The 15,933-nt window shown below is 35.0% G+C and overlaps 2 protein-coding genes and 1 pseudogene across 2 annotated transcripts; 2 read left to right on the forward strand and 1 right to left on the reverse strand.

Moving 5' to 3' along the window:
* The first annotated feature begins 1,544 nt into the window (after window positions 1–1,544).
* Window positions 1,545–7,988, forward strand: LOC110653394 (ABC transporter B family member 11-like). Its single transcript, XM_021809000.2, has 13 exons — window positions 1,545–1,755; window positions 2,256–2,644; window positions 2,938–2,992; window positions 3,087–3,262; window positions 3,356–3,577; window positions 3,647–3,885; window positions 3,994–4,519; window positions 4,623–4,896; window positions 5,308–6,188; window positions 6,328–6,594; window positions 6,702–6,965; window positions 7,052–7,345; window positions 7,483–7,988. The coding sequence occupies exons 2-13, from the start codon at window positions 2,315–2,317 to the stop codon at window positions 7,837–7,839; spliced, it is 3,885 nt and encodes a 1,294-aa protein (XP_021664692.2). The 5' UTR covers window positions 1,545–1,755; window positions 2,256–2,314; the 3' UTR covers window positions 7,840–7,988.
* A 1,989-nt stretch (window positions 7,989–9,977) lies between these two features.
* Window positions 9,978–13,354, reverse strand: LOC110653392 (uncharacterized; annotated as a pseudogene).
* A 116-nt stretch (window positions 13,355–13,470) lies between these two features.
* On the forward strand, window positions 13,471–15,223 carry LOC110653391 (diacylglycerol O-acyltransferase 3). Its single transcript, XM_021808997.2, has 2 exons — window positions 13,471–14,152; window positions 14,333–15,223. The coding sequence occupies exons 1-2, from the start codon at window positions 13,781–13,783 to the stop codon at window positions 15,113–15,115; spliced, it is 1,155 nt and encodes a 384-aa protein (XP_021664689.2). The 5' UTR covers window positions 13,471–13,780; the 3' UTR covers window positions 15,116–15,223.
* The last annotated feature ends 710 nt before the right edge of the window (window positions 15,224–15,933 follow it).

The raw sequence follows: 15,933 nt of genomic DNA on the forward strand, positions 1-15,933 counted from the left end.
ATAATATGACTAATAAGAGTATATACCACATAATTTATTTTATTATTAAAATAAATATAATATTATAAATTTATTATATTATATTATTTATTTTATTATTAAATTAAATATATAATTATTAATTTAATATATTATATTATTTATTTTATTATTAAAATAAAAATAATTAAATTCTTTAAAAAATAATTAAATAATTTTAAAAATATAGGTATAAAATAATAAAGTATTATTATTGTTGATAAAGGAAAAATTTATAATTAATTTTAAGTTTTTAGATGTAAAAAATATATTTTTTTATAATAAATAAATATTTTATATTTTATATTATTAACAAAAAAAATATTTTAACTAAATTATAATGCATTAATTAAGATGTTAAAATATAAATGAAAAAGATTAAAATATTAATAATTTTAATTTTTGGGTTAAATGAAAAAAAGTTAATGTGATCTGAATAAAAAATAAAATAAAATTAGTTACAAATGATAAAAAATAAAATAAATCCAGTTATCAACTGATGAGAAACAATTCTAAAAATAAAGCTTATACAAGCTGCAGCAACTAAGGGATATCACATCAGTTGCCATCAATTATTAATTTTATTTTTTAAAATTTACCGAACATTACAATTCACCTATTTGAATATCTATAAGTGAACATCATCGAACAGGTAAACTAAACACTCGCTTATTCTAAAGCTGACCTTTCCTTCACGGACTCTTGCTCCGGTGGGAGAAAGAGGGAGTCGAAATTCTACGGCTCCAGCTCAAGGGTTTAGGGCAGCAGATGGGGTTCGTAACCCAACAATGCATATGGGAAGGAAGGAATTAGTAAGTACCTGTGACAAGAAAAACAAGGAAGAGTTGGCATTTACAGGCAGCGTTGCATGGACAAGCTGATAAAAAGAAAATTCATCCTATAACACATAATCGAGAAATGAAGAAAACCTAAATCTCTAATCCCAAAATGAAGATAGCAAAACAAAACTTGTCTTATTTCTTGTGGAAATTCTTTGTTTATTGGATGAAGATAATGCAGCATTACTCTACTTGTATACAGATCATAAGGTTTCATATTTAATACTTTTTATTTCTTTATTTAATTTTTTTTATAAATTATTATCCTTTTTAATGTTAATTTTCTTATATCGTTGATTTAATTAATAATTTAGATTAAGATAGCTAATTCTTTTTTAATTAATATATATCATGAGAATGATAATATTATATATTGGTCTTTAATAGTACAATTTTCTAGAATCTTTTCACTTATTAATGGAAAGTAAATCAATTATAATAATAATAAAATAATATAAAACAACTCTTTTATCGCTCTGTACATAATCAATTGCCCAAAATGGTAAGTTACAGTCATACAAAATAGTACTATTTTTCAGAGCATTCATAGAAAAAGCTGTCATCGCAAATTATCATGTGGGACGTTTAAATGGTATTATTTTCTAGAATCTCTTCAACTATTATTTTCTAGAATGAGTTGGATCATCATTTAAACAGGGTACGAGAAATTGGCAGCAGATACACACGAAAGTGGGATATGTCATCCTGATCAATCCTCTCTAATAACGTATCCTATATGGAATGATGATTCATATATACAAGAATGAGTAAGCGTGCATGCACCTCAAGAAATGGAAACGTTGGTCTATATATAGTTATAATGGGTGTGCACTTCAACTCGTAAAAGGGTATCGCTGTGACTGTGACCCAGATCCCAGAAACTGTTCATCCCGGTCAGGTAAACAAGTACATGCTTCTCAGCGGCTTTTTCAATTTTTTTTTCAACTAACTGCGATATTATTTTTGTTCATTTATTCATTTTCTTCTTATTAAAGAGAAATTCGATTGCTCTAATTTTGGATTAAATGGTGGGCATGGAGATGCACCAAAAGATGTGTTCCCATTAGATAAAAGAACAGAGCTGGTTCCGTACTGCTTGCTCGTTTGGCCATTTTTTTTTTTTTTTAATAATCTGGTCTTACTGGAGTCCAACTCGAGACTTCACCTCACAGCTGCTATTCCGATGCCATTGAGTTAAAACTCATTTGGCTTCTTTTTAATAAAAGTTCGTTCTTTGTTTCGTAAATGCTACTTCATTTCATGCCAAGAAAGAGATGGTTACTCAATTCTATGTTTGGGATTTTATTTATTTTAAATCTTTTAAGACCTCATGGTGTTTGTTTGCATTTGTCTCTTGGTTATAGCTAATTGCAGTCGCTATTTGTTTGGGCTCTGCAGAAGCAATATAACTGCAAGGAGATTATTTGTTATTGATCTCGACTCTTGAGGTTGTTGTTATGGCCAAGGACAACGGCATGAATGGTGTTCCAAGAACGCAAGAGGATATCACATCAAAACCGCATGAAGAGGAGCAGGAGAAGAAGCCTAGCATAAATGAGAATTCGCAAGAGACAAAGAAGAGCAAAGAAGACGAGAAAACTAATTCAGTTCCATTTCACAAGCTCTTTTCATTTGCAGATTCCATAGATATCCTGTTGATGATTGTAGGCACAATTGGCGCTGTTGGGAATGGGATTTCTCTGCCCCTTATGACGGTATTCCTTGGAAATACGATTAATGCCTTTGGAGAAAACCAGAATGAATATGTGGTACACGTAGTTTCAAAGGTAAACATGTTCAGCACAGGCTTGAGGCATGAGCCTATTTATTTCTAATACAATATCATATTTGTACCAAAAGAAAAGGTTTTGATTATGAGATGATTGCGCATCTTTCTGAAGCTTAAATGGATTTTGGGTTCTAAATTTTAGCAACCAGTTCAAGCATCTTTAATATTGCGGATGGAAGTTAGATTGTTAACTTGACGTTGTTACTGATTTGTTACCAGATGGGAAGATGAAATATGCTTCTATTTAATGAGAAGATGTTAGTAATTAATTTGTTTCTTGGATGATTTTAGGTGTCCCTAAAATTTGTTTACTTGGCAATAGGGACTGCCGTAGCCTCATTTCTTCGTAAGTAAATGCTCTATAATGCTATCTTTTGTACAGAGAAATGCAATTTATATCAAGCATGTGGAATAAATACCTCTGTTTGTTGTTTTTCTAGAGGTAGCTTGTTGGATTGTCACAGGAGAGAGACAGGCTGCACGGATAAGGTTTTTGTATTTAAAAAGTATTTTGAGACAAGATGTAGCCTTTTTTGACAAGGAAACGAACACTGGAGAGGTCATTGGTAGAATGTCTGGCGACACTGTTCTTATACAAGATGCTATGGGAGAGAAGGTAGAATTCCCACACAAGGAGAACTTATGCGGAAATTGATACTCCTTTCCCTTTTATTCCTTCAATTATATGAATATGATTTCTTTCGTGCAGGTTGGGACATTTCTTTCCCATGTATCAACATTCATTGGAGGTTTTGTGGTTGCATTTCTCAAGGGATGGCTTCTTACAGTTGTCTTGTTATCCTCTATTCCCCTGCTAGTCCTAGCTGGTGCAGCCATGTCTATAACTATAGCTAGGATGGCATCCCTTGGACAGGATGCTTATGCAAAAGCTGCAACTGTAGTTGAGCAGACTATTGGCTCAATCAGAACCGTAAGTATACATAGACATGCCCTGAATAACTTTTAGTAAGAGTAAGCTCATTGCTTAATTTTAAACCAGGTTGCATCGTTTACTGGGGAGAAGCAAGCTCTAAGTAATTACAAGAAGTTTCTGGTTACAGCTTACAATTCAGGAGTTCATGAGGGCTTGGCTACAGGATTAGGTTTTGGCGTTGTTTTGCTAATTTTTTTCTGTAGTTATGCTTTGGCAGTATGGTTTGGTGGAAAGATGATCCTGGAAAAGGGATACAAAGGGGGCAGTGTGCTTAATGTCATTGTTGCTGTGTTGACCGGTTCCATGTAAGTTCCTTTCTGAAGCAAAATACATGTAAAATGAATGAATACATGCAAGTTTATTCGATGCTGTATCATTTGTTGAAATATTGAATTCACATATGGGTGTTTCAGGTCCTTGGGGCAGGCATCTCCATGCATGAGTGCATTTGCTGCTGGACAAGCTGCAGCTTATAAAATGTTTGAGACTGTGAGCAGAAAACCAGCGATAGATGCCTATGACACAAGGGGAAAGATATTGGATGACATCCGTGGAGATATAGAGTTGCGGGATATACATTTCCGTTATCCAGCCAGACCAGATGAACAAATATTTAGTGGATTCTCTCTCTCCATCGCAAGTGGCACAACTGCAGCTTTGGTTGGACAAAGTGGAAGCGGGAAGTCAACTGTTATCAGTCTGATAGAGAGATTTTATGATCCACAAGCTGGTGACGTTCTTATTGATGGCATCAACCTCAAAGAATTCCAGCTAAAGTGGATTAGGGAAAAAATTGGACTCGTCAGCCAAGAACCTGTGTTGTTTACAGCCAGCATTAGGGATAATATTGCGTATGGAAAAGATGGAGCAACGACTGAGGAGGTAAGAGCTGCAGTTGAACTTGCCAATGCTGCCAAATTCATTGATAAACTGCCTCAGGTACTAATCAGTTTCCCACTAAACAAATTTCAGTAGTTTTTCTTTGTTTTCTGATCATATGGATTTCTCATTTAATTTGGACCTTTAAAATTGCATCCTGAAGGGACTAGACACCATGGCTGGTGAACGTGGAACTCAACTATCTGGAGGACAGAAGCAAAGAATTGCAATAGCGAGAGCAATAATGAAAGATCCAAGGATTTTACTTTTAGATGAAGCCACAAGTGCACTCGATGCAGAATCTGAAAGGATAGTTCAGGAGGCATTAGACAGGATTATGGTCAACAGAACAACCGTCATTGTTGCCCATCGTCTGAGTACGATTAGGAACGCTGCTGTCATTGCTGTCATCCACCGTGGAAAGATGGTTGAGAAAGGTATCTTACGTTGAGCTTACTTCTTGTTCCTTATTGACATTTAAAGCAATCTCAAATATGCTTTGTCATCCAGTAGTGAAGATTTTGTTGCGAAATTGGTTATCTTGTCTTCACGTTGTCAAATATCCTTTCAAACTCCGAAATATATATATTGATTTTTCATTTATTTTATGAGTTCTTGATTCATATCCAGGATTGTGATTGATTTCGCAAAACTCCTATTTGTTTACTAAATTTTGGGTATATCATCTTTTTCTCTTCTAATAAATTAGTTGTGAAAATTTCAACTTTGTTTAGGAGATTCTCCTGTTGAGGAAGAATATTTACTATTTCTCGTGGATCCAATTTATTCTTGCGATTTAATCCACAATTTGAAATGAAATGTAATTTAATATGTTTTTGTTTGATTAGGGTCACATTCAGAGCTACTCTCGGATCCTGATGGAGCATACTCTCAACTGGTACGATTACAAGAGGTAAATAAAGATTCAGAACGTGTAGCAGAGAGCCATAAAAGATCAGATCATTCTTCTGAATCCTTTAGACAGTCAAGTCAAAGAATTTCACTGCAACGAGCCATTAGTCGGGCATCATCTGGAGTAGGAAATAGCAGTCGCCATTCATTCTCAGTCTCATTTGGGTTACCTACAGGAATTTATGTCACTGGAAATTCCCAGGAACAAAATGACTTTTACCCACCACAAGAAGAAACTCCAGAGGTCCCACTTCATAGGCTTGCACATCTCAACAAGCCTGAGATTCCTGTGCTTGCAATTGGAACTATAGCTGCATGCATCAACGGTGTTATATTACCAATTTTAGGCACACTCCTTTCTAGAGTGATTAAATCATTTTATGAACCACCTCATGAATTGAGAAAGGACACGAAGTTCTGGGCAATTATTTTTATGATACTTGGGGTGACATCATTTTTGGGTTTTCCATCACAATATTATTTCTTTGGTGTGGCTGGAAATAGACTAATTCAGCGCATTCGAACGATTTGCTTTGAGAAGGTAGTTCATATGGAAATTGGTTGGTTTGATGATCCTGACAACTCAAGTGGTGCAATTGGTGCTAGGCTTTCAGCAGATGCAGCATTAATTCGTGCTCTGGTTGGAGATACTCTAGCTCAGTTGGTCCAGAACATTGCATCGGTTGTGGCAGGTCTAGTCATTGCCTTCACTGCAAGTTGGCAATTGGCTTTCATTGTTCTTGTACTACTTCCTCTCATAGGAGTCAATGGATATGTTCAAGTGAAGTTATTCAAAGGTTTCAGTGCAGATGCAAAGGTATACTTCTTATCTTTGTACTTCATTGGCTCCAGGGAAATATTCTATTCGCGGTGCTAGGGTCTCTTTTTAGAAACTTATATTATTACATTTTTCATTTGAAAATAATTCATCATAATATAAATCTAAATGCCTGCAGATGATGTACGAGGAAGCAAGCCAAGTTGCTAATGATGCTGTAGGGAGTATAAGAACTGTTGCCTCTTTCTGCGCGGAAGAAAAGGTGATGCAACTGTACAAAAAGAAATGTGAAGGCCCTTTGAAGACAGGAGTAAGGCAGGGCCTTATAAGTGGAATCGGATTTGGTGTGTCTTTCTTCTTGCTGTATTCTGTCTATGCAACCAGTTTCTATGCAGGAGCTCAACTTGTTCAGCATGGGAAAACAAAATTCTCGGATGTTTTTCAAGTGGCTATATCTTCCTTATTTCTCTAGTTTTTTCCTTAAAGATGTTTAAGGCTTCCTAAACACAAACTATGTTCTATTTATACTGATTTCATGCATCCACTTTGCAGGTTTTCTTCGCTTTAATCTTGGCAGCTATTGGAATTTCTCATTCAAGCTCACTTGCTCCTGATTCCACCAAGGCCAAGAATGCTGCTGCTTCCATATTTTCAATCATTGACCGAAAGTCAAAGATAGATCCAAGTGATAAGTCAGGAATGACACTGGAGAACGTGAGAGGAGAAATTGAGTTTCGTCATGTTAGTTTTAAGTATCCATTAAGGCCAGATGTTCAAATTTTCCGAAACCTCAACTTGGTTATTCATTCGGGCAAGGTAATGATTCCTGCTTTATATTCCTTTTGCTGCAAATGAGGAGAAGACGACAAAATGAATTTTCCCGTTTCAACTTTTGCTTTCAGACTGTGGCTCTGGTTGGGGAAAGTGGAAGTGGGAAATCAACTGTCATCTCATTGTTACAAAGATTTTATGATCCGGATTCAGGTCATATAACTATTGATGGAGTTGAAATTCAAAGGCTGCAACTTAAGTGGTTGAGGCAGCAAATAGGGCTTGTGGGCCAAGAACCAGTCTTGTTTAACGATACAATTCGGGCCAACATTGCTTATGGAAAGGATGGAGATGCAACTGAGGCAGAAATTTTAGCCGCGTCAGAATTAGCGAATGCGCACAATTTCATTAGTAGCTTACAACAGGTTAGAAGAAAACATATAGTAACATAGACGAGCAACTATCATGTAAATTCTAGTAAGGCCTTTGCATAGATAGGAATCGAAATATCATTAAATGACGACTTATCTTTAGAGTCTTGTTTTATGACTGTGAAATGCAGGGATATGATACTGTTGTAGGAGAGCGAGGAGTCCAGATGTCCGGAGGGCAGAAACAAAGGGTAGCCATCGCTCGTGCTATAATCAAAAGTCCAAAGATACTGCTATTAGATGAGGCTACAAGTGCTCTAGATGCCGAATCTGAGAGAGTGGTTCAAGATGCATTAGACAGAGTAATGGTGAACAGGACCACTGTCGTTGTAGCCCATCGATTATCAACAATCAAGAATGCAGATGTTATTGCAGTTGTTAAAAATGGAGTTATTGTAGAGAAAGGAAAGCATGAAACTTTGATCAATATCAGTGATGGTTTCTATGCTTCCTTAGTGGCACTGCATATGAGTGCCTCAACTGCATGAGTAAACCCTAGGCAATCTCTGCATATGTTTTCTTTTTCTGTGTTCACATATTTTTATGAAATTTGGTACATGTGTTCTCCCTTAAACAAAGTACTGGAAATTTTTTTTTCTTTTTTATTTATGTAATACTTTTCAAAAAATTCGTAACAAAGCCCAAATCTGTCTCTTTATTAGTTTTTAATGTTTAAATAAGTTGAAAATGACCTTTTAACATAAAAACCAGATCAAAATTGAATTTTTCTTTGTTGAAAAAACAAAAATTTGAAAGAAAATTTCAATTTTTGGATTTGATCAATTGAAATCAAATCAAAATCGTGGGAGACCACGGGCTTTTGATTCTGGCTATTCATTCTGATATTTGATTGACCACATCCACAAGCAATTAGTTTTAGCAAAGCGGCATAAAGGAATCACAAAAGCAATATTTCCATTTCGTTTTAGCAAAGTGGCACATGTGACTTGATTTGTTTTTGAAACAGCAAGATTCAACGTCTAGAAGGGCTGGTAAGGACAGAGACTTGGATATATTAATTTAATTTCTTGACAACTACACTCTGAGAGGAACTTCCTGAATTGTCACAGGTTACTAAATACTCATAATGTTTATTAGCTATGATATCAGCATCTCCATCTATGGCCTGCAGAATTAATGCATCCTCCCTGGAAATGTCGCCATTTCAAATACCTGCAGAGTCCCTATAGCAAAATCAATAACACAACTACTTTCCAATTTAATCGATACATGGCATATATGGTAACTTTAGGGTAAGCAGATTTCGGTTCAAACCGAAAAACAGAATTGAATCGAATTAATTCTGTTCGATTGGTTTGATTTTAAAATTTAATCGATTCGGTTTGGTTTGATTTTATATTATAAAAATTTCAGTTATTTCAGTTCGGTTCGGTTTTATTTTAAAGAGAAAAAAATCGGTTAAACCGAAATAAATAGTAATTTTATATATTCAAATCGAACTAAATCAAGACGAATCCATTTTTGAATTGATTTATTTTTATGGAGAATTTATGAATTATATTTAATTATATATATATATATATAAATTATTTAATTTCATTGATTAATGGTTATTAGGTTCAAACCAAAGTCAAAATTAGACCAAATAACTTGAAAATTAAGTTTAAATTAAAAAATTAATCAAAAATAAAAATTGATCGATTTGAATCGAACTGAATAAAAATAGAACAGTTTGATTTAATTTAATTTTTTATCTATTTCTATTCGGTTTGATTTTTAAAATATATAATTCAATTTTTATAATTTAATTCGATTCAATTCAGTTTGAACCTAATATTCACCCTAAGTAACTTGAGGAGCTGTGAATTCTATACATGGTGGTTCTCACGTGCCGAATCCTGAAGAGATGCCATGCCTCTATTCATTTCTTTATTTACACTTTTTACGTGTTAGATTGTCCAAAGCAGTAATCCACCCAGCCGGAAAGGAAATGAATGTATACACACGGCAATTTTCTATATCACAAAACCATCCTGTCCACTGGTCAGAAGTATACACAAGGCATTTTTCTAATGAACTTGAATAATGGTTGAAAAACTGAAAGTGATAACAAATGTTGTGCGCATATAAAAAAAGAAGAAGATAATCATATATAACATCTATTATTGAAAACAAGGTTGCTTGCTTTCTTATACGACAACAATGTACATGCAATTTAGTTTTCTACAGGGAAAAATAAAATAAGAAAAAAGATGGAATGATTTGAGATTCGGTAGTTTTGTTGGCGTTGAGAAACAGGAGTTTTTTCCACTAGGTTTTGTAGCCGTAGGGTTTAAGCGTTAAACATGGTATATAATTATAATATGACCTGCAGGCACCAGCTGCTTGTGCCTTCAATTCCTCTGGTAAGCGTAAAAATACCCATAGGGATTGAACTCGAATTGATGTTGGACTCAAATTGATGTTGGAATCAAACTATTACCAAAATAATCAAATTTCATTGATTCAATTTGATTTTTTTCTTTTTTTTGAGAGGGCTTTACCTACAAAGTCAGGAGTATGAATCCTTGAATCGTCCTTATTAGGAGGATTTCACCTTAATACCACTCCCGATCCATGCATTAAAATACTATGCACTTTAATTTTTTTTTTTAAAAAAGCAAAATTAAAAAATTAAATCAAATAATCATTAATATCTGAGCTAGCAAACATACTAATCATCATCCTCACTTTCATCACTGTATGACACAGGAACAGTTTTTGCAACATTAGGGAACTTCTTAGCATCACTATTAGGTATTTTCACTAGGTCTGAAGATTTTTCTGTATCAATATCAGGTGTTCTCACAATGTCAGAAGGTTCAACATTTCCCACTTCTGTCTTTGCTTTCTTTGCCTGTGGTTTGACCTTAATAATCATACTTAATGGGCGAGCAGGTGGATTCTTCTTCCCAACAGTTCTCTGTTCCTGCAAGATGAAAAAAAAGGTTCCAATTAGAAAGAGCATGCCAACTCTTAGGGCAATTCACATTTCAACCAAAATGTTCATTACTCACTTCAACGAATGCTCAAACAAATAATCATTGCCAACCTTGTAGTTTAAACTTTTTACCATTTACTTTATTTCTTTATGAGTTCAGTGGCATTTAGTTCTGCAAATGGAAAATGATGGTGAATAAAAATTAGAGAGAAAATATAAATTTTTTGCATGCATCAATACAAAAATGATGGTGATTAAATATTATACACGTTGATGCTATACTTTTTAAATGTTAGATACTTTGATGCTATAGTTTTCCCTATATTAACCATCGAATCCATATCATTCTAGCATGTGGGCATACACGTAAAACATGAAGGGGAAAGGAACACACTCGTACACATACACAAGCATGCACATGTGTGTCTGTGTCTTCATGTGTAAAGCCTATAATATCAGAACATTAACAAGTACAACATCCCACATAACATAATGAAACTAACCTGAACTGCAGGAACAGGCGGTGTTTCCTTCAATTTGTGTACAATCGTAGACTGTGAGGCAACTGCTGCCTGAAAAAGAAATCAGACAGTACCATATGAGATGAAAGACATAATAAAGATGAAAGATCAAAAGTTCTTAACACATCAATACAAAGGGTTTTCAAAAAAAATAAAAATTAGGGATGCTCTAAACATTATGTATAGAATTACTCAGAGCAAAATTCAGTTTTAATTGAATAACTGAACCAAACTAATTGAATTCAGTTTTCCGATTCAGCTATTTGGTTTACTAGGTTCAGTTTCAGTTTGCATTTTATAAAAATCAGTTTTTGGTTTGATTACTGACAGAAGTTTCCACAAGGACTAATTTTTATGCTAATCAGAGATGTTCATATCAACGAATTAGAATGTACAACTTCATTTTTCCACATGGATAACACTCCCATCAATAGACTAAATTTTCCACAAGGAAATGAATATCAACTCCCACTACCATGAGCTTCAATAAAAACAAGGCAAAACCTTGTCAATGCTAATTACCAGATCTAGATTCCTAAATATGGCGTCAAAGCAATACCCTGAATTTACATCTTAAAGTGATAGTAGTTCTCCAACTCGTATAAAGTTAGTAACTTACTTGGAAACTCTGGAGCTGTTCCTCTTCCTCATCTGCCATCTGCTGCTCATATTCCCTCTTTGACTGTTTGCAACATTGACAAAGAATAAACAAAAAAAAGAGGAAAAAAAATTGAGAATCATAATTCTAGTAAATGCTACATAATTAATCTTTTTGCAAAAATCTTTAAAGTTATTAATTCAAAAAAAGAGGGTGAAACCTCCCTTTCTTATGTCTCAACAGGTACATTCAACAGTAAATAAAAAGCATCAGAAGGGGAAGAATCATGCATGCATGGACACCAACAATCTTGTAAAGCACTTAACAACCATTAAATTGTGAGAGTATACTTGAGTAACTTACAATCCAAAGTCTTACATTATAACAGAAATCTCTTTATGAGTACTAGGATGCATTGATTAATCATAAGTAAACAAATAAAGAGCAAAAAAGGTGGCACTTCTACTAGAATCCTAAAGATTATTGATCTTACAACATAGTCTCACCATCTCCAATTTATCAAGAAACTCAGTCTCATCTTCATCCAAAGCTTTAGGAGGCCCTGCAACAAAACAATTGATTAAAGCTTCATTCTTAATCATTACATTCTGGAAAGCAGGAATCTCTTAACTCATTTTCCACCTCATTGGGAAATGGGCAGCCCTAAGATAGGAATGACCGGGCAATTAAATGTACTTTAACAACACAACTCTCACAGTCACACTTAAGAACGCACGAATAAGATGGAACAATGCATAGTGGACAAGGCAATAATCCAAATTCTCTACTGATAAGGTCAGTAGGACACTGTATACGAGAAGAGAGCTAAACACTACATCTTCATACAATATATCATGCTAGCCTTTCTAAGTCGAGTACTAACAGGAAAAGTAGCTATATATATTAACTTACAAACAGACGATTTTTGGGGGTGGGGGCGGTGGTGTGGTGGGGGGTGGGGGTGTGTGTGACAAACTAAGCACTTACTGTGCTTGAACCGTTCATTAAATTCTGCATCCCGCTTGTCTTTATTCTCCTTTAAAGTCTGCATTCATGGAGGTAAAAGAAGGATTTACAATAAGAGAAATGATCAAATGCTTATGCACTTACCAAAAAAAGATAATAATATGGCAGACTGGCACTATAATACCGTAAAAAACCTTCGTTATAGTTGAACAAAAATCTGGCTAAGCACTAGTTAGTGCAGTGAAAACAAACGGTCACTTGAATATAAGCACATTGAGAAATCGTTAAGCACATTGCTCACTTTAATCACTAATTTAATTGAAGCCCTAGTTCTCGCCAAAATTGGAAGTCGTCATCTTTCGTTTAAATAGAACCTTCATTGCAGTAACCAACTTAATAGCTATTACATTTTAGAAGAAGAAGAAGAAGAAGAAAAGAATTGGGCAAACCTCGTAGAGGGGCCTGTCTCTCTGGGCGTGCCGTCATCGACTCGCTCACCCCTTGTTTTCTTAGCCTGATCTAACTCTAACACCAGATAATATAAATTAGGATTTGGACCAAAACATACCAAATTTTGAAAAAAAGAACAAATTAACCAAAGAGAATCAGGGTTTAGGGTCAATTAATTGGGAATACCAGTTCCTCCGAAATGAAATTCATTAACCTTATGGACCTTGGAGATTCCTCTGCCATCTTTGAAAATTTTCGCTGAAAACTTAAAGATTTCACGTTTTCAATCCCTAATGTTCTTTCAATTATTAGGTTTTCAATAATCAGAATCTAACGTCTCTAAGCTGCGTCACTCTTTACTTCAACTTCTTGAGCAGGACAGGCGCGAGAGGATTCTGTGTCGTGAACCTCACCGCGTTGTCTGTGATGCAGATACAGGCCTAAGAAACACGTCAATTGGCTACTGTCACGAACCTCAACATTTAGCCTGAGCTTGATTCTTCTACCTACCAAATGGGCCTGATCATAAAAATCCTTTGGACTATCTCTTCGCTGTTGGGCTAAAAATAGTTTATTTTATTAATTTTTATTTAAAAAAAAAAAAGCTTTATATTTGTCAGTTTTTCGCCCTTAAAGATATCAAATATTCAAAATTAAGCTCGTGTGCAACGCGCAGGGATCCGGAGAAGCACGAGCGCGCCAGAGCCAATCAACGGTAGCCATCCATGTCAACTGCAGATCTTCATCCACCAATTAAAAATTGCCACGTCTTTTCACATTCAATTCCAGGCTTCCGGCTCAAATAAAAATTCCTTTCCTTGGGGGATGGAGAATAACAGACAGACACCGTTAATCGAATCCTAAACCAGTTCGAACTTGAATTTTGCCTCCCTCTTATATAAATTTCTGCTCCTTCGCTACCAACTCCATAGAAAAAAAATTCTATAGCAAATATGGAGGCGGCTGGAATAGTTTCCTCCCCTGTTCTTCGCTTCTCCGACGCCGGAGTCGATAATCGCTTTTTCAAATTACCTTTCCGTCAACTGGGTATGGTAAATTCTAGAGTATCATTCAAAGCCAGAGATGATACAGGGATTTTGAGTCGTGGATTTTCTGATTCTGGGCATATGCAATACTATGTGTCCCCATCTATGGGTGGAGGACAGAAGCAGAAGGAGAAGAGTAAAGAGATAAAAACGGACATGAAGAAAAATTTGAAGTTGATTAAAAGATTGTCCAAAGACTTGGACTTTTTGGTTCGTACGGTAACTGTTGAAGAATATGGTAGCCGTTTGATGCATGAGGTCAAGGGGAAAACGCTTTCGGTAAGTTTGAGAACTCTTCTCGTTTCTTTTTACTTTTTCTTTCCTCATCAAAAGATTTTTCGAAGCCATAGAAAACCCAACATTTTATCTGATTGATTTTCATTATTTATGTTGGGTTTTTGTTGATTGTGATATTTAATTGATTATTTTTAAGTGCTAATGTGAGTTTCTCCAATGCAGGAGACAACGGAGGTTTTGCTTGCAGAACTGCAACATCTGAGATCAAAGCAAAACGAGCAAAAGAGAAAAAGAAAAGAAGAGAAAACCCGGCGGAAAGCCACATTGGTCAAAGCCAAGGCCAAGATTGATGCTGGGTCATCCTCCTCCTCCTCAAGCTCTTCATCAGAGTCAAGCGACAGCGATTGTGGAGTGGCAATGGGCATCAGCAGCCTCAGAAGCAATGCTCTGAAGCAATTTATAGACCACGAAACAGAAGAGGAACAGGAGAATAATAAAGAACAAGCCACATTGGCCGAAATTAGTTCGTCAAATCAAGAAGAGGAACAGGAGAATAATAAAGAACAAGCCACATTGGCCGAAATTAGTTCATCGAATCAAGAAGAGAACAACAGTTTCAGTCTTCAAAATCTCGGAGGAGATTGCTGCAATGAGTGTAGCCGGTCAAACAACTCCAATGATCATGAAAGTAGCGGCCTTGCGTCGGGCAGGAGGATTGAGATTTGCATGGGGGGCAGGTGCAAGAAGTTGGGAGCAGTTGCATTGTTGGAAGAATTTGAGAGGAAGGTAGGAACGGAGGGTGCCGTAGTGGGGTGCAAGTGCATGGGGAAATGCAAGAACGGTCCTAATGTGAGGATTCAAAACGAGAGTGCAAAAGGTTCTGTGGAACCTCCAATCAATCCTCTATCACTGTGCAGTAGAGTAGAACTGGAAGACGTAGATGAGATTGTTAGAAATTTTCTGGGCAAAGACAGGAACGATAATTGTCTAATGGCATCCTCTTGAAGAGACCTGTTTATTTTCTGAACATTTCGCTAATTGTGAGGATTCAACATTCGTTTTCTTAGGGTGATTTCATATGTTGCCAGAGAAATTTCATACAATTCAACATTACTTTTGTTTTGCTGGAGAGACAATCTGCTTGATGAGTTGGGTTTTGTGAGCTGAGTCTTTTTGCAGCATTAGAGTTCATCAGGAGGACTTCTAATAAAACCTTTAGTTCTGCAGCATTGAATTGTTTGTTTTAGCTTATTTAGTCTCACAAATTTATCTTTTGATAAGTCCTAAAATCAATTAAAGATATGGGGTCTCAGGATTTCGACTTAATTATAAAAGATCTATAAATAAAAAAAAAATGAATTTTTTTACCTTTCTACACTTAAATTAGTGCGATGATATTCTCTTGTATAATAGATTTGAGAAAGATAATAAGAAATTAATGATTTATATGAAAAAATGATGAGGTATATTTTTTAACATATTTTTTATTATATTTTAGAAAATATTTTTTAATTAATATATTTTTCAATTAAAGTGTTATACACTGTTAAATGATTATTTTATAATGTATCATCAATTAAACATAAAATTTTGTAAACGAAACTCTGCTCTTGCATTTGTCCTCATAATCCCTTAGAATGTTACACCTAATTTAGTCCCAAAGATTATTACAAAAAAAAAAAAGAAAGTTTAAAGAGCTCACTTAGTAGAGTATCAGAAGTTCCATCTCAATGCATAAATTAATAATCTCGAGATGTGAGGATATTTATGGCAATAACATAATGATTTATTGTAATAAAATGAATGTAAATTAATTATTCATT

Source organism: Hevea brasiliensis, chromosome 9 (assembly GCF_030052815.1).
Source record: "Hevea brasiliensis isolate MT/VB/25A 57/8 chromosome 9, ASM3005281v1, whole genome shotgun sequence".
Classification (NCBI taxonomy): domain Eukaryota; kingdom Viridiplantae; phylum Streptophyta; class Magnoliopsida; order Malpighiales; family Euphorbiaceae; genus Hevea; species Hevea brasiliensis.